Raw genomic sequence first — 25,706 nt, 5'->3', positions numbered from 1 at the left:
CTATGAGATCCAACCATCTCTCTTTAACATTTTTGTCAGGGAATCTATGACTTTCTTGTTTCTCAGGCTGTAAATAATTGGATTCAAAAAAGGAATTATGACAGTGTAAAATAAAGAGTCCATCATATCTTGATCATTTGCTCGTGTGGATCCAGGGCGCACATACATGAAAAGCAGAGGCCCATAGTATAAGGAGATAGACAGGAGGTGGGCCCCACAGGTGGAGAAGGCCTTCCTTATGCCTTGCAAAGATTTCCTTTTTAATATTGTAAAGAGAACAAGTGTATATGAGATAAAAACTATCAGAATGCTGAACACCTGTATTGAGCCAGAGAAAATAAATAACATCAGGACATTAACAGAAGGATCAGTACAGGAAATTTTAATCAGTGGCATGACATCACAGTAAAAATGAAGTATTACGTTAGTATTACAAAAGGTTAACCTGAATAAAAAACCTGTATGAATTAAGGCATGAAGTAGGCCACCTACAAATGATGAGAATAGCAGCTGCATGCATAGTCTATTGGTCATAATCACTGGATAAAGTAATGGTTTGCATATGGCTACATAGCGATCATATGCCATTGTTGCCAGCAAAAAACATTCTGTGGTTACACTGATTGCAAAGGAAAAGAATTTTACTATGCATTCAGAGAGAGATATCATCTTACTCTTGCCTAGGAAGTTGACTAACATCTTGGGGGTCACTGTGGATGATAACCAAGTATCCACAAAGGCCAAATTCCCAAGAAAAAAGTACATTGGGATATGAAGTTGAGGGTCATTGTAGATGAGTGCAATCAAACCAGTGTTTCCCACGATGGTGATGAGATATATCATAAAAAACAGCAGAAACAGGGGAATTTGCCACTCTGGTTGACATGTAAGTCCTGTAAGAATGAACTCTGTCAGCTCCGTTGCATTTTTCGTTTCCATATCCTTAATAGATGGCCTCTGAAATGCAATGTGGTAAATGGAGAAAGGACATCATTTATTTTTAAAAGTGAATCTGCTGAGCGTAATTGAAATAAAAGCATATACTAACCTGAACATTTTTTATTTTACTTTTACTATGATACATGAAAATTAGTAGTGGAAAAGTTTTATTAGAATAATGTAATTGCATCATTTAAATTTTTTTTCAGAAGTGAGCAGATTTAGAACACAGAAAAGCATTATGTCATTTAAAACTTTGCACAGAAATGAGAAGATTTAGAAGAGAAGAAAGAAATTCTGAAGATGAGCAAACTTCAGTTCAGTTCAGTCTCTCAGTCGTGTCCGACTCTTTACAACCCCATGAATCACAGCATACCAGGCCTCCCTGTCCATCACCAACTCCCGGAGTTCACTCAAACTCATGTCCATCGAGTCGGTGATGCCATCCAGCCATCTCATCCTCTGTCATCCCCTTCTCCTCCTGCCCCCAATCCCTCCCAGCATCAGAGTCTTTTCCAATGAGTCAACTCTTCTCATGAGGTGGCCAAAGTATTGGAGTTTCAGCTTTAACATCAGTCCTTCCAGTGAATACCCAGGACTGGTCTCCTTTAGAATGGACAGGTTTGATCTCCTTGCAGTCCAAGGGACTCTCAAGAGTCTCTTTCAACACCACAGTTCAAAAGCATCAATTTCTCAGTGCTCAGCTTTCTCGATAGTCCAACTCTCACATCCATACTTGACTACTGGAAAAACCATAGCCTTGACTAGACGGACTTTTGTTGACAAAGTAATGTCTCTGCTTTTTAATATATTGTCTAGGTTGGACATAACTTTCCTTCCAAGGAGTAAACGTCTTTTAATCTCATGGCTGCAATCACCATCTGCAGTGATTTTGGAGTCCCCCAAAATAAAGTCTGACACTGTTTCCACTGTTTGCCCATCTATTTCTCATGAAGTGATGGGACCAGATGCCATGATCTTAGTTTTCTGCATGTTGAGCTTTAAACCAACTTTTTCACTCTCCTCTTTCACGTTCATCATGAGCAAACTTAGGGGATGCTAAATAACCTCGGATATGCAGATGACACCACCCTTATGGCAAAAAAAGAGGAGAAACTAAAAAGCCTCTTGATGAACATGAAAGAGGAGAGTGAAAAAGTTGGCTTAAAGCTCAACATTCAGAAAACTAAGATCATGACATCTGGTCCCATCACTTCATGGAAAGTAGATGGGGAAACAGTGGAAACAGTGACAGACTTTATTTTGGGGGACTCCAAAATCATTGCAGATGGTGATTGCAGCCATGAAATTAAAAGACGTTACTCCTTGGAAGGAAAGTTATGTCCAACCTAGATAATATACTAAAAAGCAGAGACATTACTTTGTCAACAAAAGTCCGTCTAGTCAAGGCTATGGTTTTTCCAGTAGTCAAGTATGGATGTGAGAGTTGGACTATCAAGAAAGCGGAGCACTGAGAAATTGATGCTTTTGAACTGTGGTGTTGAAGGAGACTCTTGAGTCCCTTGGACTGCAAGGAGATCTAACCAGTCAATCCTAAATGAAATCAGTCCTGAATATTCATTGGAAAAACTGACATTAAAGCTGAAGCGTCAATACTTAGGCCACCTGATGCAAAGAACTGATTCATTGGAAAAGACCCTGCTGCTGGGAAAGATTGAAGGCAGAATGAGAAGGGGACAGCAGAGGATGAGATAGTCAGATGGCATCACTGCCTCAATGGACATGAGTTTGAGCAAGCTCTGGGAGTTGGTGATGGACAGGGAAGCCTGGTGTGCTGCAGTCCATGAGGTCGCAAAGAGTCGGACACGACTAAGCAACAGAATTGACTGATAGAGTAAGGTCAAGAAATTCTTTGTGTATAACATGGATATAAGAACATAATAACAATATTAGGAGGGACCAGTTTATAAAATGAATGAAATGCCGTGTGAAGATCTTGAACTTCATTCTGCAAGCGTTCGGCAAGAATTTAAAACTTATTAGACAAGGAGGGAGAACATCACTTATTTTTTCAAGTTAAATATTTGGCTATAGAAAATAGGGTGCAGGGAGAAGAAACTTGCGTCATAAGCAGTAATTAGGAAGCTGTAGCTATTGTGCGATGATTCCTAAACCAGATTACACATCAGAATTGTCTGGGGGAGTTTTGTGCAAAATATTGATTCTGAAGTATAACTGAAGAAATTGATTCAGTAGATTATGAATGGGCTCTGATAAAAGGTATTTTATAAATATTCACCAGGTGATCTAAATGTATGTGAAATTCTTAGTTCATGTGATATAACATTAGGAATGATGAGGAAGACAAAGAGATCAAAATAAAATGAGAATGAAGATCACTTGTACTGCTGAACTCAAGTTTGTGTCCCTAAACAAACCAAAAAGTTTGTTTAGGAGTTTGGAACAGAGAAAGGTTTAGTACAGGGCCAGGCAAGGGGAATATGTGGCTTACGTTCTAAAATCCTAACTCATCCTTGGTTTTTGAGGAAGACTTTTTAAAGGCAAAACTTCGGATGAGGGCTGCAGAATGTATGACTCTCTTCTGCTTGGTTTGTGGTTAGGTAACAGGGTGTGTTCGAGCAATCTTGTGCTCAGCCTTAAAGTTACCATCCTCTACCTGGATAGAGGCCTTAAAGAAAAACTTAAAGTTATGTTGTTGTGTATATTCCTTGAGGGAGAAAAAGGACCTTGCTTCATCGCTGCAATATTGTTTGCTGACTGTTCCTCTTTGCTTCTGTATCCTGCCACTTTTCCTAATTAGGAACCGTTTGAATCTGACCTTAGGAACTCAGGGAAGGTCTAGGAGCTAAAGCTTTTTTTCTACAAAGAAATGGGAGATACTGAAAGTCTTTTGTACTCATGAGGGCCCCACAGGGTCCTGCTCAGTTTCACTGGAACTCGGTGACGTGTAAGATGTGAAGGAGTGATTAGTAAAGGAGAGAGAGTAACTAAGTGACTGGGCAGATGGACATCAAAAATTGGCATAGAAGACGCAGATGCAGTAGCTGGTTTTTGCAAGAACATCCTCTGGATATTCAAGTTAGATAAACTTCACAGTACGATTCTACAAAAGATGTAATAGAAATAATGGCTTATGAGTCATTGAGGTGGCTGAAATTCATAGTATGTATGACCTTACCATTGGCCAGTGTGAGTAAGGTAAAAAGAGAGAAGACATGAAAATAAACTTGAGGAAGTTATACTAGAGAGAAATAGATGTATATCATTTATTAGACAGAAAAATCTGATCCTCTTTTTTTACCACACGAGTGTCTTTTTTACCAGATGGTGGCAAACAAAAACTGTCATCCGCTCTAGAAGCCAAAATTCTAGAAAGTGACTTTATCCTCCCCCTTGAACCTAGGATGGGGAGGGAGGCGGGGTTTTGGTGAGGCATTTGATTTAGGGTTAGACACTTAAACTCTTCCCTGTGGCTCAGCTGGTACAGAACCTGCCTGCAATGCAGAAGAGCTGGGTTCAATCCCTGGGTTGGGAAGATCCCCTGGAGAAAGGAAAGGCTACCCTTCTCCAGTATTCTGGCTTAGAGAATTTCATGGACTATATAATCCATGGGGTCACAAAGAGTCAGACATGACTGAACAACTTTCACTTTCACTCAAACTCAGGGCTCCCTTGGTAGCTCAGCTGGTAAGGAATCTGCCTGCAATGCAGGAGACCTGGGTTCCATCCCTGAGTTGGGAAGATCCCCTGGAGGAAGGCTTGGCAACCCATTCCAGTATTCTTGCCTGGAGAAATCCCCGTGAACAGAGGAGCTTGGCGGGCTGCAGTTCATGCGGTTGTAAAGAGTGGGACACAACTGAGCGACTAAGCAAATCACCCAAACTCACCACGCTGCATTTAGAATATATATAAAGACAAAAAGCATATGTGCATGAAAAGAATTTTATTTGCCAACTCAACCAAGGAAAAAGTGTCGTGACCCCAGAAAATGAATCCTATGTCCACAACAACGGCATTGTCAGTGTGCAGTGTGGCATTTAAGTTCAGCTACAATGATAACAGGTCTGACTGAACTAGAACTGAAACATGATTTGGGTGTCAGCTGTCCGATTTCTTTCTTTGTGCACCTTCCCATTTATCCAGTGGATTTCTTCAAATTACCCTAGCATTTCTTCATTGGAGACAATTTCCATTCAATTAACTTAATTCTTCCTGCAACCAAAAGCTCTGGCTCACCCAAAAGGAGAAAAAGAAAGACCAAAAAATGCTACTGAGCAGAGTGAATAGAAGAAGCAGGAGGGAATGGGAAAGTTGTGTTGGGAACTCAAACAGAGGGAAATACTCAAGAACAAAGTCAAATACAGTCCTTAAAGCAAAATGAATATTCTGATAGAATAGAGTGAAAAGAAATCTTTGCATGTGGGCACTAAGCGACTTTTACAAGCTTTAGTGAGAGCAGTTTTCATATGGTAACAGAGTTGAGTTAGAGAACAAAGAGAAGTGGCACAGCAGTGAGGAGAATGAAAGTATCTAATATGTTGAGAACAGTTTACATTTCTTGACCAACCTAGACGGCATATTAAAAATCAGAGACATTACTTTGCCAACGAGGGTACGTCTAGTCAAGGCTATGGTTTTTCCAGTAGTCATGTATGGATGTGAGAGTTAGACTGTGAAGAAAGCTGAGTGCTGAAGAATTGATGCATTTGAACTGCGGTGTTGGAAAAGACTCTTGAGTCCCTTGGATTGCAAGGAGATCCAACCTGTCCATCCTAAAGGAGATCAGTCCTGGGTGTTCATTGGAAGGCCTGATACTGAAGCTGAAACTCCAGTACTTTGGCCACCTGATGTGAAGAGTTGACTCACTGGAAAAGACTCTAATGCTGGGAGGGATTGGGGGCAGGAGGAGAAGGGGACGACAGAGGATGTGATGGCTGGATGGCATCATCGACTCTATGGACATGAGTTTGGGTAAACTCCGGGAGTTGGTGATGGACAGGAAGGCCTGGCATGCTGCGATTCATGGGGTCGCAGAGAGTCAGACATGACTAAGCGACTGAACTGAACTGAACCTCCGGAAGACAGATATGAATTTTTTTTTGCCTGTAGAACAGTATCATATAGCTTTTCAAAAGAGAAAGAGGAGAGTATTGAGATAAGAATGGATAGAGAAGTGAAGTGGAAAACTTGATTAAATGAAAAGAAAACAGAAAGGAACAAAAAGCAGAAAGAGACTAAGGACCATGGATAAACATAGGACAGATCAGGAAATGGAGAGAGAGAGAAGTATTAGAAAAGTTGAAGATGAAATAAAAGTCTCAGAGTTTGGGGGCTTAGTGGTGGCAAATATTTGCCTTAAATCTGGTTTCATCAAAAGTTGGCAGCGCTGGATGTATAGAACAGTCTTTTGGACTCTGTGGGAGAGGACGAGGGTGGGATGATTTGGGAGAATGGCATTGAAACATGTATATTATCATATGTGAAACGAATTGCCAGTCCAAGTTCGATGCATGATACAAGATGCTCGGGGCTGGTGCACTGGGATGAACCAGAGGGATGGGATGGGGAGGGAGGTGGGAGGGGGGTTCAAGATGGGGAACACATGTACACCTGGGGCAGATTCATGTCAATGTATGGCAAAACCAATACAATAATGTAAAGTAATTAGCCTCCAATTAAAATAAATAAATTAAAAAATAAATAAATAAATATATTAACCCTTAAAAAAAAAGTTGGCAGTGCTGGGAAAACTTTCTTTTACTTTTCTTCAAAATTCCAAGTTTATTTTCATATGGAATTTATATATGAATTAGTATTGCATTTTCAATTTATTTAAAATTGTTCATAAATATACTAGCATTGCCTCAAAGTTCTTTTCATATTTAAAAGATGTTTTGTCATTGTTATTACTGTAATCAAAGCTGGATTTATCTAGAAATTCAGCTTTTCTTTATAGCATTTGCTTCTCTGCAACATTTAGTAGCAGAATCAAATTGAGCTCAAAGCTAAAACTGAATAAAGGCAATGTAGCTGTAATTGCAGTTCTTCCATGCAACCCCAAATTAATAAATAATCAGAAATTCTTAATTCAGTGTGTGGGTACTTAAGGCCTATCTTTTACTAAAGGTCAAAAGAGACTGGAGAGGTATATTTACCATTTCAGAAGATACATAAATAGATAGAGAGATGATACATTTACATATTAAATGAAATAACCTAAGAAATACATGGAAAAGTAGTGAATGTAGGTTAACTAAGTAGAATAAATATTTTGAATACAACTGTCAGGAAGATCTTGCATGGGAAACATTGTGGCCTAAATATTTCAACCCACTTTTAATTTATTTAATGTTCCAGTTTACCAAAGTTTATCTTATGGAATAATTATATAATAATTATATTAACCAAACAGTTAAATATCATTAAGGATTACAATGTGGCCTTAGAGTATCTTGCTTAACAATAATAAAATATACAGATTATTCACTATTTTTTTTTCATTTTCACCTGGCTATTTTGATATCTTGTAAACCAAATCAAAATTATTATAAATTTTATAGTATTTTTAACTTTCAGTTCAGTTCAGTCACTCAGTCGTATCCGACTCTGTTTTCAGTAAAAACATAATGATATCATAGAAATCATTCTCTCTTACCAGTATCTACTAAGAAGTTTTCAAGATCCTTTTAGAGTTCAGCTTTCTGAAGTAGAAAATAATACAAGAGCACTGCAGTGATGATAACCCAGGCAACAGTTCTTTGTACACTGTTTCATTTTGAAGGCTTCATTTTCAGGAAACTGTTGTTTTTGTGAATTTGTCTTTAACAGGGAGTCAATAAGTTGTACAGTTGTGTGCTTTTATCAGAAGAGGAAAGAGCGTAGAACTCAAATTCCCCTGATAATGCCCAAAGATTCCCTTTAGGACAAAACTAAGCTGGTCTACTGGGCATTTTGGACTTGGACATGTATGAGAAATCCAGGTTGTCTCATTGGGCATTACAGACAAGACATTGTAGACAGTTCCCAGGTTCATCAATTGAAATTGCACTTCATACCACTTCTTTGCACCACAGGCACTTTTGAAATGTTTATGCAAACTCCAGTTTATCTATAAATTTGATATTCTAAGTTCTTTGATGAGTACAGTATTGTCTGAGCTCATCACACATGATTTCAGGGAGGCCAAAGTTACAGATTCTCTTTAGCAGTCAACTCCTAAATTTTTCCTTCTTGTGCAAACCATGGCTCACATTCCACAACTACACCTGACTTCCTACTTTAAGCTGAAATCTAGTGAGGAATCTTACTAGGCAAAATTTGCGGGAGGAGAAAAGGAAAAAGAATACCAAGGACCACTGTGGGAAGTGTCCTAGGTTAGTGCTTCTCAAACTTTAATCCCTATGAATATTCCAGAGATTTTTTTTAAATGCAAATTCTGTTTAAGCAGTGATGACTGTGAGTCTACATTTCTAATATGGTGTTGTCTCCAGACATTTGCCTTCTTCAGTTTCATTATCTGCAGGCCTACCTTATCGAAGAACCAGATAATTAGAGAAATAAACCAAAAAAATTTGCAAATGTAGTAGAAATCTAAAAAGAGAAGCAAAGAGGAGTCAGAGTGGTCAAGGGAAGCCAGCATTGGTGGGGTCACATCAGATCTCATGGTAGGTGAGATTTTGTTCTATACCACAACTTAAATGAAAACTGTTGAGGGATTTTGAACATGGCGGTCACATGTTCAGATTTGCCTTTAAGTATAAACAAAGTTGCCATTGAGCATCACTGAGAAAAATAATGGCATTATTTATATCAAAATATTATAATATGACGATTGTGATGTGTTTTTATATCTGAAGTATACAATGAATGTTTAACCTCTACTTAGGATTTGATTGAAAGTTAGAGGGAAAACAAAGGACATTTTTTGGGTCATTTTTCAATTCTTCCATGTAACTAGAATTCTGCTAGTGAAAGCTAAAAAGGAGGTGAAAAAGAAAATATAGATAAAGAGAAGTAACTGTGGAAACTCAGGAGACAGATGAAGTAAGCAATATAATGGGCATCAACACATATAATATGCAGCTTCAAGATAACCCACCCTTGCCTTAAACATACTGCCCACTTCAATATTGTGTAACTATCTTTTCACTCTTTTTTTTTTATTCTATCAGGTTTTTTTTTTTTTTAATTTAACAGGTGTCTGCATTGTGGCTTCCAATATAAGCAGTCTTTTCAATTTTATCATTTCAGTAGGTGGGTCATGATATCTCACTATAGTCTTAATTTGCATTTCCCCCAATGACAAATTATATTGAGAATGTTTATTCTGTCTTATGAAACAAATCCAAAATGATATTACTATGATTTATGTCAAGTAATGTTCTAGTATGTTTTCTTGTAAGGATTTGTGCATGCTAAGTCACTTCAGTCGTGTCTGACTCTTTGCAACCCTATAGACTGGGGTCCACCAGGCTTTTCTGTCCATGGGATTCTCCAGACAAGAATTTTGGAGTGGGTTCCCATTTCCTCCTCCAGGGGATCTTCTCAACCCAGGGATCGAACCTACGTCTCTTATGTCTGCTGCATTAGCAGGTGAATTCTTTATACTAGTGCTACCTCAGGCGATGGCAACCCCACTCCAGTGTTCTTGCCTGGAGAATCCCAGGGACGGGGGAATCTGGTGGTCTGCCGTCTATGGGGTCGCACAGAGTTGGACACGACTGAAGCAACTTAACAGCAGCAGCAGTGCTACCTGGGAAACCACTGTAAGGATTTATGGTCTTACTTTTAGGTCTTTAAGCCATTTTGAGTTTATTTTTGTATATGGTGTGAGAAAGTGCTCTAACTTCATTCTTTTATATGGAGAATCCAGTTTCCCCAGCAGCACTTATTTTTTAAATTTATTTTTAATTGCTGGATAATTGCAATGTTGTGCTGGTTTCTGCCATACAATAACATGAATCAAACATAGGTATATACTTGCCTCCTCCCTCTTGAAACTCCCATCTGTCTAGGTCATCACAGAGCAACAGATTGAACTCCCTGTGTTATACAGCAGCTTCCCACTAGCTATCTATTTTACACATGATAATGTGTATGTTTCTATGCTGCTCTCTCAATTTGTCCCACCCTCTCTTTGCCCTGCTGTGCCCACAAGTCCACTCTCTATGTCTACATCTCTATTCCTGCAATACAAATAGGTTCATCAGTACCAATTTTCTAGGTTCCATAAATATGTGTTAATACATGATATTTGTTTTTTCTCTTTTTAACTTACTTCACCCTGTATAACAGGCTCTAGGTTCATCCATCTCAGTTTAGCTGACTCAAATTCATTCCTGTTTATGGCCAGCAGCACTTACTGAAGAGACTGAATTTTCTCATTGTATGTCATTCCTCTTTTATTGTAGATTAATTAATGTTTAGTTTATGGGTTTATGTCTGGGCTCTCCTTTGTGTTCCATTAATCTGTACATCTGTTTTTGCCCCAGTGCCATATTGTCTTGATGACTTTAATTTGTAGTACATTCTCAAATCAGGGAGTATACTTCCAACTCTGTTATTTATTCTCAGGATTGTTTTGGCTATTTGAATTATTTTGTTTTTCAATACATATTTTAGTACTATTTGTTCTATCATGAAAAATGTCATGATACTTTGACAGGGATTGAACTGAATCTGCAGATTACCCTGGGTAGTATGTCATTATAACAAGATTGATTCTTCCAATCAGAGAACACAGTGTATCTTTTCATCTATTTGTGTATGCTTTCATGTCTATTATCAGTGTCTTATAGTTTTCTTAGTTCTTCTATGTCCTTCAGTTCAGTTCAGTCGCTTAGTTGTGGTCAGCTCTTTGTGACCCCATGAATCACAGCATGCCAAGCCTCCCTGTCCATCACCAACTGCCGGAGTTCACTCAAACTCACCTCCATCGAGTCGGTGATGCCATCCAGCCATCTCATTCTCTGCTGTCCCCTTCTCCTCCCGCCCTCAATCCCTCCCAGCATCAGAATCTTTTCCAATGAGTCAACTCTTCACAAAGGTAGCCAAAGTATTGGAGTTTCAGCTTTAGCATCAGTCCTTCCAATGAACACCCAGGACTGATCTCCTTTAGAATGGACTGCTTGGATCTCCTTGCAGTCCAGGGACTCTCAAGAGTCTTCCCCAACACTGCAGCTCAAAAGCATCAATTCTTCTGTGCTCAGCTTTCTACACAGTCCAACTCTCACATCCATACATGACCACGGGAAAAACCATAGCCTTGACTGCTGCTGCTGCTGCTGCTGCTGCTAAGTCACTTCAGTCGTGTCCGACTCTGTGTGACCCCACAGATGGAAGCCCACCCGGCTCCCCCTTCCCTGGGATTCTCCAGGCAAGAACACTGGAGTGGGTTGCCATTTCCTTCTCCAATGTGTGAAAGTGAAAAGTGAAAGTAAAGTCGCTCAGTCGTGTCTGACCCTTAGCGACCCCACGGACTGCAGCCGACCAGGCTCCTCCATCCATGGGATTTTCTAGACTAGATGGACCTAATACGCTATCTAGGTGGGTCATAACTTTCCTTCCAAGGAGTCAGTTCAGTTCAGTTCAGTTCAGTCCCTCAGTCATGTCCGACTCTCCCCAACCCCATGAATCACAGCACGCCAGGCCTCCCTGTCCATCACCAACTCCCGGAGTACACTCAAACTCATGTTCACAGATTTGGTGATGCCATCCAGCCATCTCATTCTCTGTCCTCCCCTTCTCCTCCCGCCCCCAACCATTCCTAGCATCAGTGACTTTTCCAGTGAGTCAATTGGTCTCATGAGGTGGCCAAAGTATTGCAGTTTCAGCTGTAGCATCTGTCCTTCCAATGAACACCCAGGATTGATCTCCTTTAGAATGGACTGGTTAGATCTCCTTGCACCAAAGGGACTCTCAAGAGTCTTCTCCAGCACCACAGTTCAAAAGCATCAATTCTTCGGCGATCAGCTTTCTTCACAGTTCAACTCTCACATCCATACATGACAACGGGAAAAAACCATAGCCTTGACTAGACAGACCTTTGTTGGCAAAGTAACGTCTCTGCTTTTTAATATACTATCAAGGTTGGTCATAACTTTCCTTCCAAGGAGCAAGCGTCTTTTAATTTCCTGGCTGCAATCAGCATCCGCAGTGATTTTGGATTCCACAAAAATAGTCTGACACTGTTTCCACTGTTTCCCCATCTATTTCCCATGAAGTGATGGGACCAGATGCCATGATCTTAGTTTTCTGAATGTTGAGCCTCAAGCCAACTTTTTCACTCTTCTTTATCACTTTCATCAAGAGGCTTTTTAGTTTCTCTTCACTCTCTGCCATAAGGGTGGCGTCATCTGCATATCTCAGCTTATTGATATTTCTCCCAGCAATCTTGATTGCAGCTTGTGCTTCTTCCAGCCCAGTGTTCCTCATGATGTACTCTGAATATAAGTTAAATAAGCAGGGTGACAATATACAGCCTTGACGTACTCCTTTTCCTATTTGGAACCAGTCTGTTGTTCCATGTCCAGTTCTAACTTTTGCCTCCTGACCTGCATATAGAGGCAGGTCAGATAGGTAGGTTTATTGCTCGGTATTTTATTTTTTAGTCTAATTATAAATGAGATGTCTCCTTAATATCTGTTTCTGATAGTTCATTGTTAATGCATAGAAACGCATCTGATTTCTGTATATTAATTTTGTATCTTGCAACTTTATGTGATTCATGGGGTCGCGAAGAGTCGGACACGACTGAGCGACTGAACTGAACTGAACTGAACTGAACTTTATTTGATGTTGAATTTTTTCAAAATATTTTTCTGCATGTGATCAAATGATCATATGAATTTTATTCTTCAATTTTTTGCTGTGGTTTATCACATTGATTGACTTGCAGAACAATCTTTGCATACTTGGTGTGATACCCACTTAATCATATGCTATCTTTTTAATATATTGCTGAAATTGGTTTGCTAATATTCATTTGAAGATTTTTGCCTTGGTGTTCATCATAGATATTGGCCTATAATTTTTTGTGATATATGTATTTCTAGCTTTTATATCAGGATAATCCTGGCAACGTAAAATGAGTTTTAGCTTTCCTTACTCTATAATTGTTAGAATACTTTGAGAAGGATGGGTGTTAACTTTTCTCTAAATGTTTAATAGAACTCACCTGTGTAGCTGTCTTGTCTTGGACTTTTGTTTGTTGGGAGTTTTTGTTGTGTTTGTTGTTGTTATTTTACTGATTCGGTTTCTCTGGTGGTAATTGGTCAGTTCATATTTTCTATTTGTTTCTGGTTCTGTCTTGGGAGACTGTACATATCTTGGTATTTATCCTTTTCTTCCAGGTTGTCCATTTTATTGACATATAGTTTGTTCATAGTAATCTCTTATGATCCTTTAGACCATTCAGATATGACCTCAATCAAATCCCTTATGATTATACAGTGGAAGTGAGAAATAGATTTAAGGGACTAGATCTGATTGATAGAGTGCCTGATGAACTCTGGACGGAGGTTCGTGACATTGTACGGGAGACAGGGACCAAGACCATCCCGATGGAAAAGAAATGCAAAAGAGCGAAATGGCTGTCTGAGGAGGCCTTACATATAGCTGTAAAAAGAAGAGAGGCGAAAAGCAAAGGAGAAAAGGAAAGATATAAGCATCTGAATGCAGAGTTCCAAAGAATAGCAAGGAGAGATAAGAAAGCCTTCCTCAGTGATCAATGCAAAGAAATAGAGGAAAACAACAGAATAGGAAAAACAAGAGACCTCTTCAAGAAAATTAGAGATTCCAAGGGAACATTTCATGCAAAGATGGGCTCGATAAAGGACAGAAATGCTATGGACCTAACAGAAGCAGAAGATATTAAGAAGAGGTGGCAGGAATACACAGAAGAACTGTACAAAAAAGATCTTCACGACCAAGATAGTCACGATAATGTGATCACTGACCTAGAGCCAGACATCTTGGAATGTGAAGTCAAGTGGGCCTTAGAAAGCATCACTACGAACAAAGCTAGTGGAGGTGATGGAATTCCAGTTGAGCTATTTCAAGTCTTGAAAGATGATGCTGTGAAAGTGCTGCACTCAATATGTCAGCAGATTTGGAAAACTCAGCAGTGGCCACAGGACTGGAAGAGGTCAGTCTTCATTCCAATCCCAAAGAAAGGCAATGCCAAAGAATGCTCAAACTACCGCACAATTGCACTCATCTCACACGCTAGTAAAGTCATGCTCAAAATTCTCCAAGCCAGGCTTCAGCAGTATGTAAACCGTGAACTCCCAGATGTTCAAGCAGGTTTTACAAAAGGCAGAGGCACCAGAGATCAAATTGCCAACATCCGCTGGATCATGGAGAAAGCAAGAGAGTTTCAGAAAAACATCTATTTCTGCTTCATTGACTATGCCAAAGCCTTTGACTGTGTGGATCACAATAAACTGTGGAACATTCTGAAAGAGATGGGAATCCCAGACCACCTGACCTACCTCTTGAGAAACCTGTATGCAGGTCAGGAAGCAACAGTCAGAACTGGACATGGAACAACAGACTGGTTCCAAATAGGAAAAGGTGTACGTCAAGGTTGTATATTGTCACCTTGCTTATTTAACTTATATGCAGAGTACATCATGAGGATCGCTGGGCTGGTAGAAGCACAAGCTGGAATCAAGATTGCTGGAAGAAATATCAATAACCTCAGATATGCAGATGACACTACCCTTATGGCAGAAAGTGAAGAGGAACTCAAAAGCCTCTTGATGAAAGTGAAAGAGGAGAGTGAAAAGGTTGGTTTGAAGCTCAACATTCAGAAAACAAAGATCATGGCATCTGGTCCCATCACTTCATGGGAAATAGATGGAAAAACAGTGGAAAGAGTGTCAGACTTTATTTTTGGGGGCTCCAAAATCACTGCAGATGCTGATTGCAGCCATGAAATTAAAAGACGCTTGCTCCTTGGAAGGAAAGTTATGACCAACCTTGATAGTATATTAAAAAGCAGAGACATTACTTTGCCAACCAAGGTCCGTCTAGTCAAGGCAATGGTTTTTCCCGTGGTCATGTATGGATGTGAGAGTTGGATTGTGAAGAAAGCTGATCGCCGAAGAATCGATGCTTTTGAACTGTGGTGTTGGAGAAGACTCTTGAGAGTCCCTTATACTGCAAGGAGATCCAACCAGTCCATTCTAAAGGAGATCAATCCTGGATGTTCATTGGAGGGACTGATGCTAAAGCTGAAACTCCAATACTTTGGGCACCTCATGCGACAAGTTCACTCACTGGAAAAGACTCTGATGCTGGGAAAGGTTGGGGGCGGGAGGAGAAGGGGACGACGGAGAATGAGATGGCTGGATGGCATCACCGACTCTGTGGACATGAGTTTGAGTGTACTCCGGGAGTTGGTGATGGACAGGGAGGCCTGGCGTGCTGTGATTCATGGGGTCGCGGAGAGTCGGACACGACTGAGCGACTGAACTGAACTGAACTGAATTCTGTAGTGCTGGTTGTCATTTATTCTTTTCCATTTCTGATTTTTTTATTCCGATCCTCTTTCTTTTGATGAGTCTGACTAAAGGTTTAACAGTTTTGTTTATCTTTCAAAGAACCCATTCTTAGTTTCATTAATATTTATATATTTTTTTCTTTTAATCTCTTTCATTTATTTCTGCTTTGACCTGTATGTTTATTTCTTTTTACTTAGGAATGATATTTTTCTGATTTCTGAGTTGGACTTGTTTTGCTGTAAACTTTCGTCTAATAACTGCCTTTGCAGGATCATTGTGTTTTCATTTTTCCCCTCTTTAAAAAAGTTTCTTCTTTGATTTCTTCATTGATCCATTGAAGTTTTAGTAGTGTGTTATTTAGCTTCCACATGTTTGTGTTTTCTGGAGGGATTTTTTTTCCTCGTTATTGATTTCTAGTCTTAAAGCATTGTGGTCAGAATGCTTGATTTGATTTTAATTTTCTTAAATTTCCTAAGGCTTGTTTTTGGGTGCTGCCGTTCGTGATGTATCCTGGGGAGTGTTCCATGTGCATTTCAAACAATGTGCTTTTGCTGTTATGGGCTGGAATGTCCTGTATACATATCTATTAAGCCCATTTGATCTAAAGAGTCCTTGAAGATCAGTTTCTTTGCTGATTTTCTCTGTGGATGATCCATCCATTGATATAAGTGGAATGTTAATGTCCCCTACTATGATTCTATTATTGTCAATATCTTCCTTTATGTTCATCTATATTTGCTTTCTGTACTGTGCTTCTATGTGGAATACATACATATTTACAATGGTCATATCTTCTTGGATGATGCCTTGATCATTATTTAGTGTATTTCTATGTCTCCTGTTCCTGTCTTTGTTCTAAAGTCTATTTCATTTGATATAAGTATTGCTACCTTGTGGCTCAGCTGGTAAAGAATCTGCCTGCAGTGCGAGAGTAATGGATTTGATCCCTGGGTTGGGAAGATCCCCTGGAGAAGGGAAAGGCTACCCACTCCAGTAATCTGGCCTAGAGAATTCCATGGACTGTATAGTCCATAGGTTCACAAAGAGGCAGACACAACTGAGCAACTTTCACTTTCACTTCACCCGAGCTTTATTTTGATTTCCATTTATATGGGATAACTTTGATCCCTCCATTTTCAGTCTCTGTATGTCTTTAGAACTGAAGCGAGTATCTGCGGGATGAATATGGGTATTGTTTTTGCATCCCTTCAGCCTTTCTGTATGTTTTGATTAAAGCATTTAGTCTTTTTACATTTAAAATAATTATTGATAGTATGTACATATTGCCATTTTATTAGTTGTTCTGAGGTTGTTTTGTACTTCTTTTTTATGCTTTCTTCTTCTTTGATTTCTTCCCTTCTGACTTGATAACCTTATGGCTTGTATTTCTTTCTACTTTTTATGTGTTATATCTATAATGATTTTTGGTTTGTGGTTGTCATTAGGCTTATACATAGCAGTCAATATTGGGATATCAGTTCAGTTGCTCAGTCATGTCTGACTCTGGGACCCCATGGACTGTAGCACGCTGGGCTTCCCCATCCACCACCTACTCCCAGAGGTTGCTCAAATTCATGTCCATCGAGTGGGTGATGCCATCCAACCATCTCATCCTCTGTCATCCCCTTCTCCTCCCACCCCCAATCCCTCCCAGCATCAGAGTCGTTTCCAATGAATCAACTCGTCGCATGAGGTGGCCAAAGTATTGGAGTTTCAGCTTTAGCATCAGTCCTTCCAAAGAACACCCAGGATTGATCCCCTTAGAATGGACTGTTTGGATCTCTTTGCAGTCCAAGGGACTCTCAAGAGTCTTCTCCAACACCACAGTTCAAAAGCATCAATTCTTCGGTGCTCAGCTTTCTTCACAATCCAACCCTCACATCCATACATGATCACTGGAAAAACCATAACCTTGACTATATAGACCTTTGTTGGCAGAGTAATGTCTCCTCTTTTTAATATGCTGTCTAGTTTTGTCATAGCTTTTCTTCTAAGGAGCAAATGTCTTTCAATTTCATGGCTGCAGTCACCTTCTGCAGTGATTTGGGAGTCCCAAAAAATAAAGTCTGTCACTGTTTCCATTGTTTCCCCATCTCTCTGCCAGGAAGTTATAGGACCAATGCCATGATCTTTGTGTGTTTTTTTTTTTTAATGTTGAGTTTTAAGCCAGCTTTTTCACTGTTCTCTTTCACTTTCATCAAGAGGCTCCTTAGTTCCTCTTTGCTTTCTGTCGTAGGGTGGTGTCATCTGCATATCTGAGATTATTGGTATTTCTCCCTGTAATCTTGATTCCAGCTTGTGCTTCATCCAGCCTGGCTTTTCACATGATGTATTCTGCATATAAATTAAATAAACAGAGTGACAATATACAGCTTTGATGTACTCCTTTCCCAATTTATAACCAGTCTGTTGTTCCATGTCCAGTTCTAACTGTTGCATCTTAACCTACATACAGATTTCTCAGGAAGCAGGTCAGGTAGTCTGGTATTCCCATCTCTTTCAGAATTTTCTTTTTTATTTTTTAATTTATTTATTTTAATTGGAGGCTAATTACTTTACATTATTGTATTGGTTTTGCCATACATTGACATGAATCTGCCCCAGGTGTACATATGTTGTTTGTTGTGGGTTGCCATTTTTTCTCCAAAAAATCTTCTCAACCTGCGGGTCATACCTGTTTCTCTTGCGTCTCCTGCATTGGCAGTCAGATTCTTTACCACCAACTATGTGTGGTAACTAAGCTGACAACAGGTGGACTTGTGGTTCATATTTTGTGTCATGTTGACATGGTCTAGATTGCCCAGATATCCAGTTATCATTATTTTTGTGTGTGTCTGTGTGTTCCTAAAAGAGACTAGTGTTGACTTAGTAGACTTAGTAAAGTGGATTACAACACCCTTTGTATCTGAGTGTCACCTCATCCATTCTGGGCCTGTATGGAGCAGAAAGGCAAAGGAAGGCAGACTGAATCTGATTCATGACAGAACATGAATCTTATTTTGCCCTCCATGCTGTTGGTTCTCATGTTTTCATACATGGGCTGGAATGTTTACCATCAGTTCTTCAATTTCAAACTTGATAACTGCCTCAGCTTTCTTGGATCTCTACCATGCAGATAACAGATCACAGGTCTTCTCAGCCTCCATAATAAGGTGACCCAAATCTAATAATACACATCTTTAGATACATATGTACGTGTAGATATAGGTTTACAAAGAGAGTGATATGATTGATTTCTATATTTGTCTTCATATATGTGTACTTCCCATTGGTACTATCCTGGATAATTCTGATTGATATAAAGACTATATATTTAGTGAACATCTTTCTTTATACTGAAAAATAAATGGAAGTATCATGATGCTGTTGTTAACTGTAACCCCCAAATGAGGCTGACTTACATCCCTTCTCATCATATTATTACAGCATAAGGAATAGCTTGTATATAAAATTTCTTTCAGAATTGTGGTCCAAAAATCATATAATCCTGACAACTAATTTTTTTCCGGTGATAACCAATGTATCTCACCTGGAAGCTGACCTGGTCTAACTTTGTGAGACCCTCCAGAAATATGTATCAATAAGATTATTGTAAATATTTTAATCCAAACATCTAACTTAAAAACTTCTCCTGATATACCCCAGGAAATAATACTCATGATAAAAAGAAGAAGGTTTAAATCACTTTAGTTGTATGAAACTTGTGATTGTCTTGAAAGAAACTTAGAGTGGTAAACTGACTTGCAGTAGTTATCCCAGGGCAAGTGATCCCCCTGAACTCACTACAAAATTGATATCAAGTAAAGGACTCTTACTTCATTTGAAGTATTTTAAAGATGATGCTGTGAAAGTACTGCACTCAATATGTCAGCAAATTTGGAAAGCTCAGCAGTGGCCACAGGACTGGAAAAGGTCAGGTTTCATTCCAATCCCAAAGAAAGGCAATGTCAAAGAATCAAAGAATGCTCAAACTACCACACAATTGCACTCATCTCACACACTAGTAAAGTGATGCTCAAAATTCTCCAAGCCAGGCTTCAGCAATACGTGAACCATGCACTTCCAAGATGTTCAAGCTGGTTTTAAAAAAGGCAGAGGCACCAGAGATCAAATTGCCAACATCCACTGGATCATGGAAAAAGCAAGAGAGATCCAAAAAAACATCTATTTCTGCTTCATTGACTATGCCAAAGCCTTTGACTGTGTGGATCACAATAAACTGTGGAACATTCTGAAAGAGATGGGAATCCCAGACCACCTGACCTGCCTCTTGAGAAACCTGTATGCAGGTCAGGAAGCAACAGTTAGAACTGGACAAGGAACAACAGAATGGTTCCAAATAGGAAAAGGAGTACGTCAAGGTTGTATATTGTCACCCTCCTTATTTAACTTATATGCAGAGTACATCATGAGGAACGCTGGGCTGGAGGAAGCACTAGTTGGAATCAAGATTGCCGGCAGAAATATCAATAACCTAAAATATGCAGATGACACCACACTTACGGTAGAAAGTGAAGAAGAAATAAAAAGCCTCTTGATGAAAGTGAAAGAGGAGAGTGAAAAAGTTGGCTTAAAGCTCAACATTCAGAAAACGAAGATCATGGCAGCCGGTCCCATCACTTCATGGGAAATAGATGGGGAAACAGTGGAAACAGTGTCAAACTTTATTTTGGGGGGCTCCAAAATCACTGCAGATGCTGATTGCAGCCATGAAATTAAAAGACCCTTACCCCTTGGAAGGAAAGCTATGACCAACCTAGATAGCATATTAAAATGCAGAGACATTATTTTGCCAACAAAGGTCCGTCAAGTCAAGGCTATGGTTTTTCCCATGGTCATGTATGGATGTGAGAGCTGGACTGTGAAGAAAGCTGATCGCCGAAGAATTGATGCTTTTGAACTGTGGTGCTGGAGAAGACTCTTGAGAGTCCCTTGGACTGTGAGGAGGTCCAACCAGTCATCCTAAAGGAGATCAATCCTGGGTGTTCATTGGAAGGACTGATGCTGAAGCTGAAACTCCAGTACTTTGGCCACCTGATGCAAAGAGCTGACTCTTTGGAAAAGACACCGATGCTAGGAAAGATTAAGGGCAGGAGGAGAAGGGGACGACAGGGGATGAGATGGTTGGATGGCATCAATGACAAGATGGACATGAGTTTGAGTGAACTCCAGGAGTTGGTGATGGACAGGGAGGCCTGGCCTGCTGCGATTCATGGGGTCGCAAAGAGTCAGACGTGACTCAGAGACTGAACTGAACTGAAAGTAATATTTATTTCACTTTTACATATATTTCTTAAATGCTTATTTAGGACTTCATGTATGTAAACAGTTGTGCTAATAAGCACCACAAAAGATTAAAGAATAGTGAGGCTTGTAAACTGTAATCTGAAAAAACTTATTGGCTAAAAATAAGTATTGCACAATTACACAAGATCATTTGTGGAAACTGTAACATTTAAACTTTGAAGAAAGGACCATTTCAATTGGAGATGAAGATAGATCCCTAGAGGGAGCATTCTCAGTGGAGAGAACTGTATGAAAATAAAACATGTACCAGAGAGATAGTTTTGTCCTGAGGCTTTCAATAATTAATTTTGGTATAACATATGGTCCATTAGGAAAATTGTGGAAGCAGGTATTTCAAAGTTAAATTTGGAAGAAAAGAGCTTTAATAATGTCAGCAAATTCAGAGTAATATGTGTGTGTGTGTTTATCATGTTATCTATACAAGCTGGAATCAAGATTGCTGGGAGAAATATCAATAACCTCAGATATGCAGATGACACTACCCTTATGGCAGAAAGTGAAGAGGAACTCAAAAGCCTCTTGATGAAAGTGAAAGAGGAGAGTGAAAAGGTTGGTTTGAAGCTCAACATTCAGAAAACAAAGATCATGGCATCTGGTCCCATCACTTCATGGGAAATAGATGGAAAAACAGTGGAAACAGTGTCAGACTTTGTTTTTTTGGGCTCCAAAATCACTGCAGATGCTGATTGCAGCCATGAAATTAAAAGACGCTTGTTCCTTGGAAGGAAAGTTATGACCAACCTTGATAGTATATTAAAAAGCAGAGACATTACTTTGCCAACCAAGGTCCGTCTAGTCAAGGCAATGGTTTTTCCCGTGGTCATGTATGGATGTGAGAGTTGGACTGTGAAGAAGGCTGATCGCCGAAGAATCGATGCTTTTGAGCTGTGGTGTTGGAGAAGACTCTTGAGAGTCCCTTATACTGCAAGGAGATCCAACCAGTCCATTCTAAAGGAGATCAATCCTGGATGTTCATTGGAGGGACTGATGCTAAAGCTGAAACTGCAATACTTTGGCCACCTCATGCGACGAGTTGACTCACTGGAAAAGACTCTGATGCTGGGAAAGGTTGGGGGAGGGAAGAGAAGGGGACGACGGAGAATCAGATGGCTGGATGGCATCACCTACTCTGTGGACATGAGTTTGAGTGAACTCCAGGAGTTGGTGATGGACAGGGAAGCCTGGCGTGCTGTGATTCATGGGGTCGCGGAGAGTCGGACATGACTGAGCGACTGAACTGAACTGAACTGATACATTGATCTTAAATTGAACATACGTATATTCATATATGAAGTTCTGCATATGTATGCAATATATACATGCATAGTCTGGTGGCAATGGCAATCCATCAAAAGTTATTGAAGTGGAATATAGAAATAATCTGACAGGAATGTTTGGGAAGTAAGAGAATATCAACATGATGTAAAAGAAGTAATAAAACTACTACAAATGACAGATGTGAGTCATTTTAGGTCCTCAGTGGTGTCAATAGGAATGTGTATGGATTCAGTGGTGAGATTGGAAGGTAAGAGATGGACCTGAAGATAAATCACATATTATCATAGAGTATAAAGTGGAACAAAAGATGACTTTAAGCATTTCAGGGGCACAAATCATGCAAGCCCCTGGTTCATTATCAAAATGAACTCTTTGATATCATATCATCTTACAATTATTTGAACTTCAGTAATATGCATTTGAAGCCTCTGGTACTCAACAATATATTCCAATAACTTTTCCATATTACTTCTTTTTTCTTATCAGTTTCATCATTTCTAAATTGTAGCAAGGTTGAGCCCATTTCCTTCCTATTCTGCCACTTCACTTTTCTTCTTTATGCCCATCCCAGTTAAATCTTAAACCTAATCTCTTAGCTTTCTGAATTAGTGAAGCTTTTCGGATTACTGTACAACACACAAGAAAACTAGACAGTGCCTTTCAAGGTATCAAGGGCAATGAGAGGCAGCTCCCCTCTTCTCATTATTTATAGACGCCCACTGGGCTAAAAACATCCTCTTATAATTTGTTCTGACTTTCATTTATTTAACTTCGTTCTCATTTTTTCTTTTTATCTTCTCATTTCTGCTGATTTCTCTGTGTAATATGAGAATTGAGTCTGCAAAAGAAATAAATTTCACCATGTCCCAAATAGAGTGTATGAAAGTCCTTTTAATAGCAAAACTCTGTGATTGGCCTGTTTACTCAAACTCAAAGTTGCCTACACTGTGGAGGTAAACATGATATGAGCTTCCAGGCTACACTGCTGTATTACTATCAAAAAATTTACATTCAATTTTTTTCAGAGCAATTGTGCTATTATAGTGCATAATGCATTTATGGAGCCACATTGAGAACATATGTGTATAATACGTTGTCTTCCTCTTTAATTAATTTAACTCAAACACTCAATTAAGTTTTTCTATGGTTTTGACATTTTGGGATAATTTGGTCTTTCCAGGTGGCACTATGGTAAAGAACCTGCCGGCCACTGCAGGTTAGATGTAAGAGACTTGGGTTCGATTCCTGGGTTGGGAAGGTCCCCTGGAGAAGGGCGTGGCAACTCATTCCAGTATTATCACCTGGAGAATTCCATAAACAGAGGAGCCTGGGGGTCTGTGGTCCATAGGGTCGCAAACAGTTGGACACGACTGAAGCGACTTAGCATGCAGGCATGCACACACTCATATATTTTAATATATTTATTAATGCTCCTTCTTTCAGTCATTAAAATTCTAGGGCAATTATAAATGCAAAAACTTTGAACACTAATCAATGCATATCTAATCTGCATACTTATGTGACTTCTAATGAATGCAGAACACATTAGTATGAGATCTAAGCATTTTTCTTTAACATTTTGCCAGGGAATCTATGATTTCATTATTTCTCAGAATAGATGATTGTATTTAACAAAGGAATTATGAAAGTTCACAAATAGACCGTCCATTGTATCTTGAACATCTGCTTCTGCAGATCCAGGGAGCACACACATGGAGAACAGAGGGTCAGAGTATAAAGAGATAATTAAGAGATGTGTAAAAGGCTTTCCTTATGCTTTGTAGAGGATTCCCTGGTGGCTCAGCAGGTAAAGAACCCTCCTACCAATGCAGGAGATGCAAGAGATGCTCACTGGATTTCTGGTTCAGGAGGATACCCTGGAGAAGGAAACAGCAAAAATTCCATGGACAGAAGAGCCTGGCAGGCTACTGTCCATGGAGTCACAGAGTCAGACACAACTGAGTGTGCACTCACACAGACTCACACATACATTGTACAAACTTCTTCTTTAATATTGTAAAGAGAACAACTTTATAAGGGACAAGAACAGTCAGAATGATGCACACCTGTATTGATCCTGAGAAAAGAAATACAATCAGAGAATTAATGCAGAGGTCAGTACATGAAATCTTAAACAATGTCATAGTATATGTGCTACATTATAGAATTAGAGAAGGTTAATCTGACTTTGGTTCTAATGGTAAAGGATCTGCCTGTCAATGCAGGAGACATTGATCCCTGGGTCAGGAAGAGTCCCTGGTAGAGGAAATGGCAACCCACTCCAGTCTTCTTGCCTGCAGAGTCCCATGGACAGAAGAGCCTGGTGGGCTACAGCCCCATGGGGTTTCAAAGAGTCAGACACGACTAAGCAACTAATACACACAACACACAATCTGAATTTAAAAACATGATGAAGTATGGCATGAACAAGGCTATGTAAAATTGACAAAAGTAACAGCCAGTTGTATAGTCTATTGATCATATTTACTATATAGAGTAATAGTTTGCATACGGCCACACAGTGATCATACACCATAGTTGCTAGCAAAAACCTTCTGTGGTTACTCTGATTGCACAGGAAAAAATTGTATCTCGCATTAAGTGAGAGAGATCATTTTGCTCTTGGCAAAGAGATTCTCTAGCAACTGGCTGAGGGCAGGATGGTCACTGTGGATGATATCTAGGAATCTGCAAAGGTCAGATTCTCAAGGAATAAGTACATGGGCACGTGAAGGTAGGGGTCATTCCATAGCATAGCAGTCAGACCAAGGTTCCTTGCAACAGTGATGAGATATAACATAGCAGTCAGACCAAGGTTCCTTGCAATAGTGATGAGATATATCACCAAGAACATCAATGACAAGGGGATTTGCCATTTGGTTGGTATGTAAGTCCTGTGAAAATAAAAATAAACTGTTAGTAATATTGCATTTTCTTTTTCCATATCCTCACTGGGTGGTGTCTGAAATCCATGGAGTAAATGAAAAGAATAGCAGTCAGAAATTACAAAGTGAAATTATGGGGAAAGAGAGTTGAAATGAAACCTCGCACTCCAGGGTACTGTTAATTTTATTTCCTCCTTAATATAATAAAAGGGGTCTGTTTTGGAGGGTGGAAATAAATTTTGCTATTGTTGTTCAGTCACTAAGTCCTGTCTAACCCTTTGAGACTCCAGGCACTGTAGCATGCCAGGTTCCTCTGTCCTCCAACTATCTCCTGGCATTTGCTCAAATTCATGTCCATTGAATTGGTGATGTTATCCAGCCATCTCATCCTCTGTCGCCCCCTTTTCCTCTCCTCAGTCTTTCCCAACATCAGGGTCTTTTCTAATGAGTCGACTTTTTACATCAGCTAGCCATAGTATTGGAACTTCCTCTTTAGCAACAATCCTTCCAGTGAATAATCAGGATCAATTTCCTTTAGGATTGACTGGTTTGATCTTCTTGCAGTCCTAGGGACTTTCAAGAGACTTCTCCAGGACCACAATTGGAAAGCATCAATTCTTAAGCACTCAGTCTTCTTTATGGTACTACTGTCACATCCATATGTGACTATTGGAAAAACATAGCTTTGACTGTATATTTACACCTTGTCAGCAAAGTGATGTTTCTGGTTTTTCATACACTGTCTAGGTTTATCATAGCTTTCCTTCCAAGGAGCAAGCATCTTTTCATTTCATGGCTGCAGTCATAGTCT

The 25,706-nt window shown here is 39.5% G+C and overlaps 1 protein-coding gene across 1 annotated transcript; it reads right to left on the bottom strand.

Annotated features, from left to right (window-relative positions):
- LOC129550400 (olfactory receptor 5H2-like) lies at positions 1–2,839 on the bottom strand. Its single transcript, XM_055418016.2, has 2 exons — positions 2,821–2,839; positions 1–968 (listed from the first exon to the last, which is right to left on the bottom strand). Exons 1-2 carry the CDS (start codon positions 2,837–2,839, stop codon positions 1–3), a joined length of 987 nt encoding a protein of 328 aa, XP_055273991.2.
- Positions 2,840–25,706: the final 22,867 nt, after the last annotated feature.

This window comes from Moschus berezovskii, chromosome 1 (assembly GCF_049115385.1).
Source record: "Moschus berezovskii isolate FMDL1 chromosome 1, NW_MosBer_1.0, whole genome shotgun sequence".
NCBI lineage: Eukaryota > Metazoa > Chordata > Mammalia > Artiodactyla > Moschidae > Moschus > Moschus berezovskii.
This window is presented reverse-complemented; position numbering and strand designations above follow the sequence as displayed.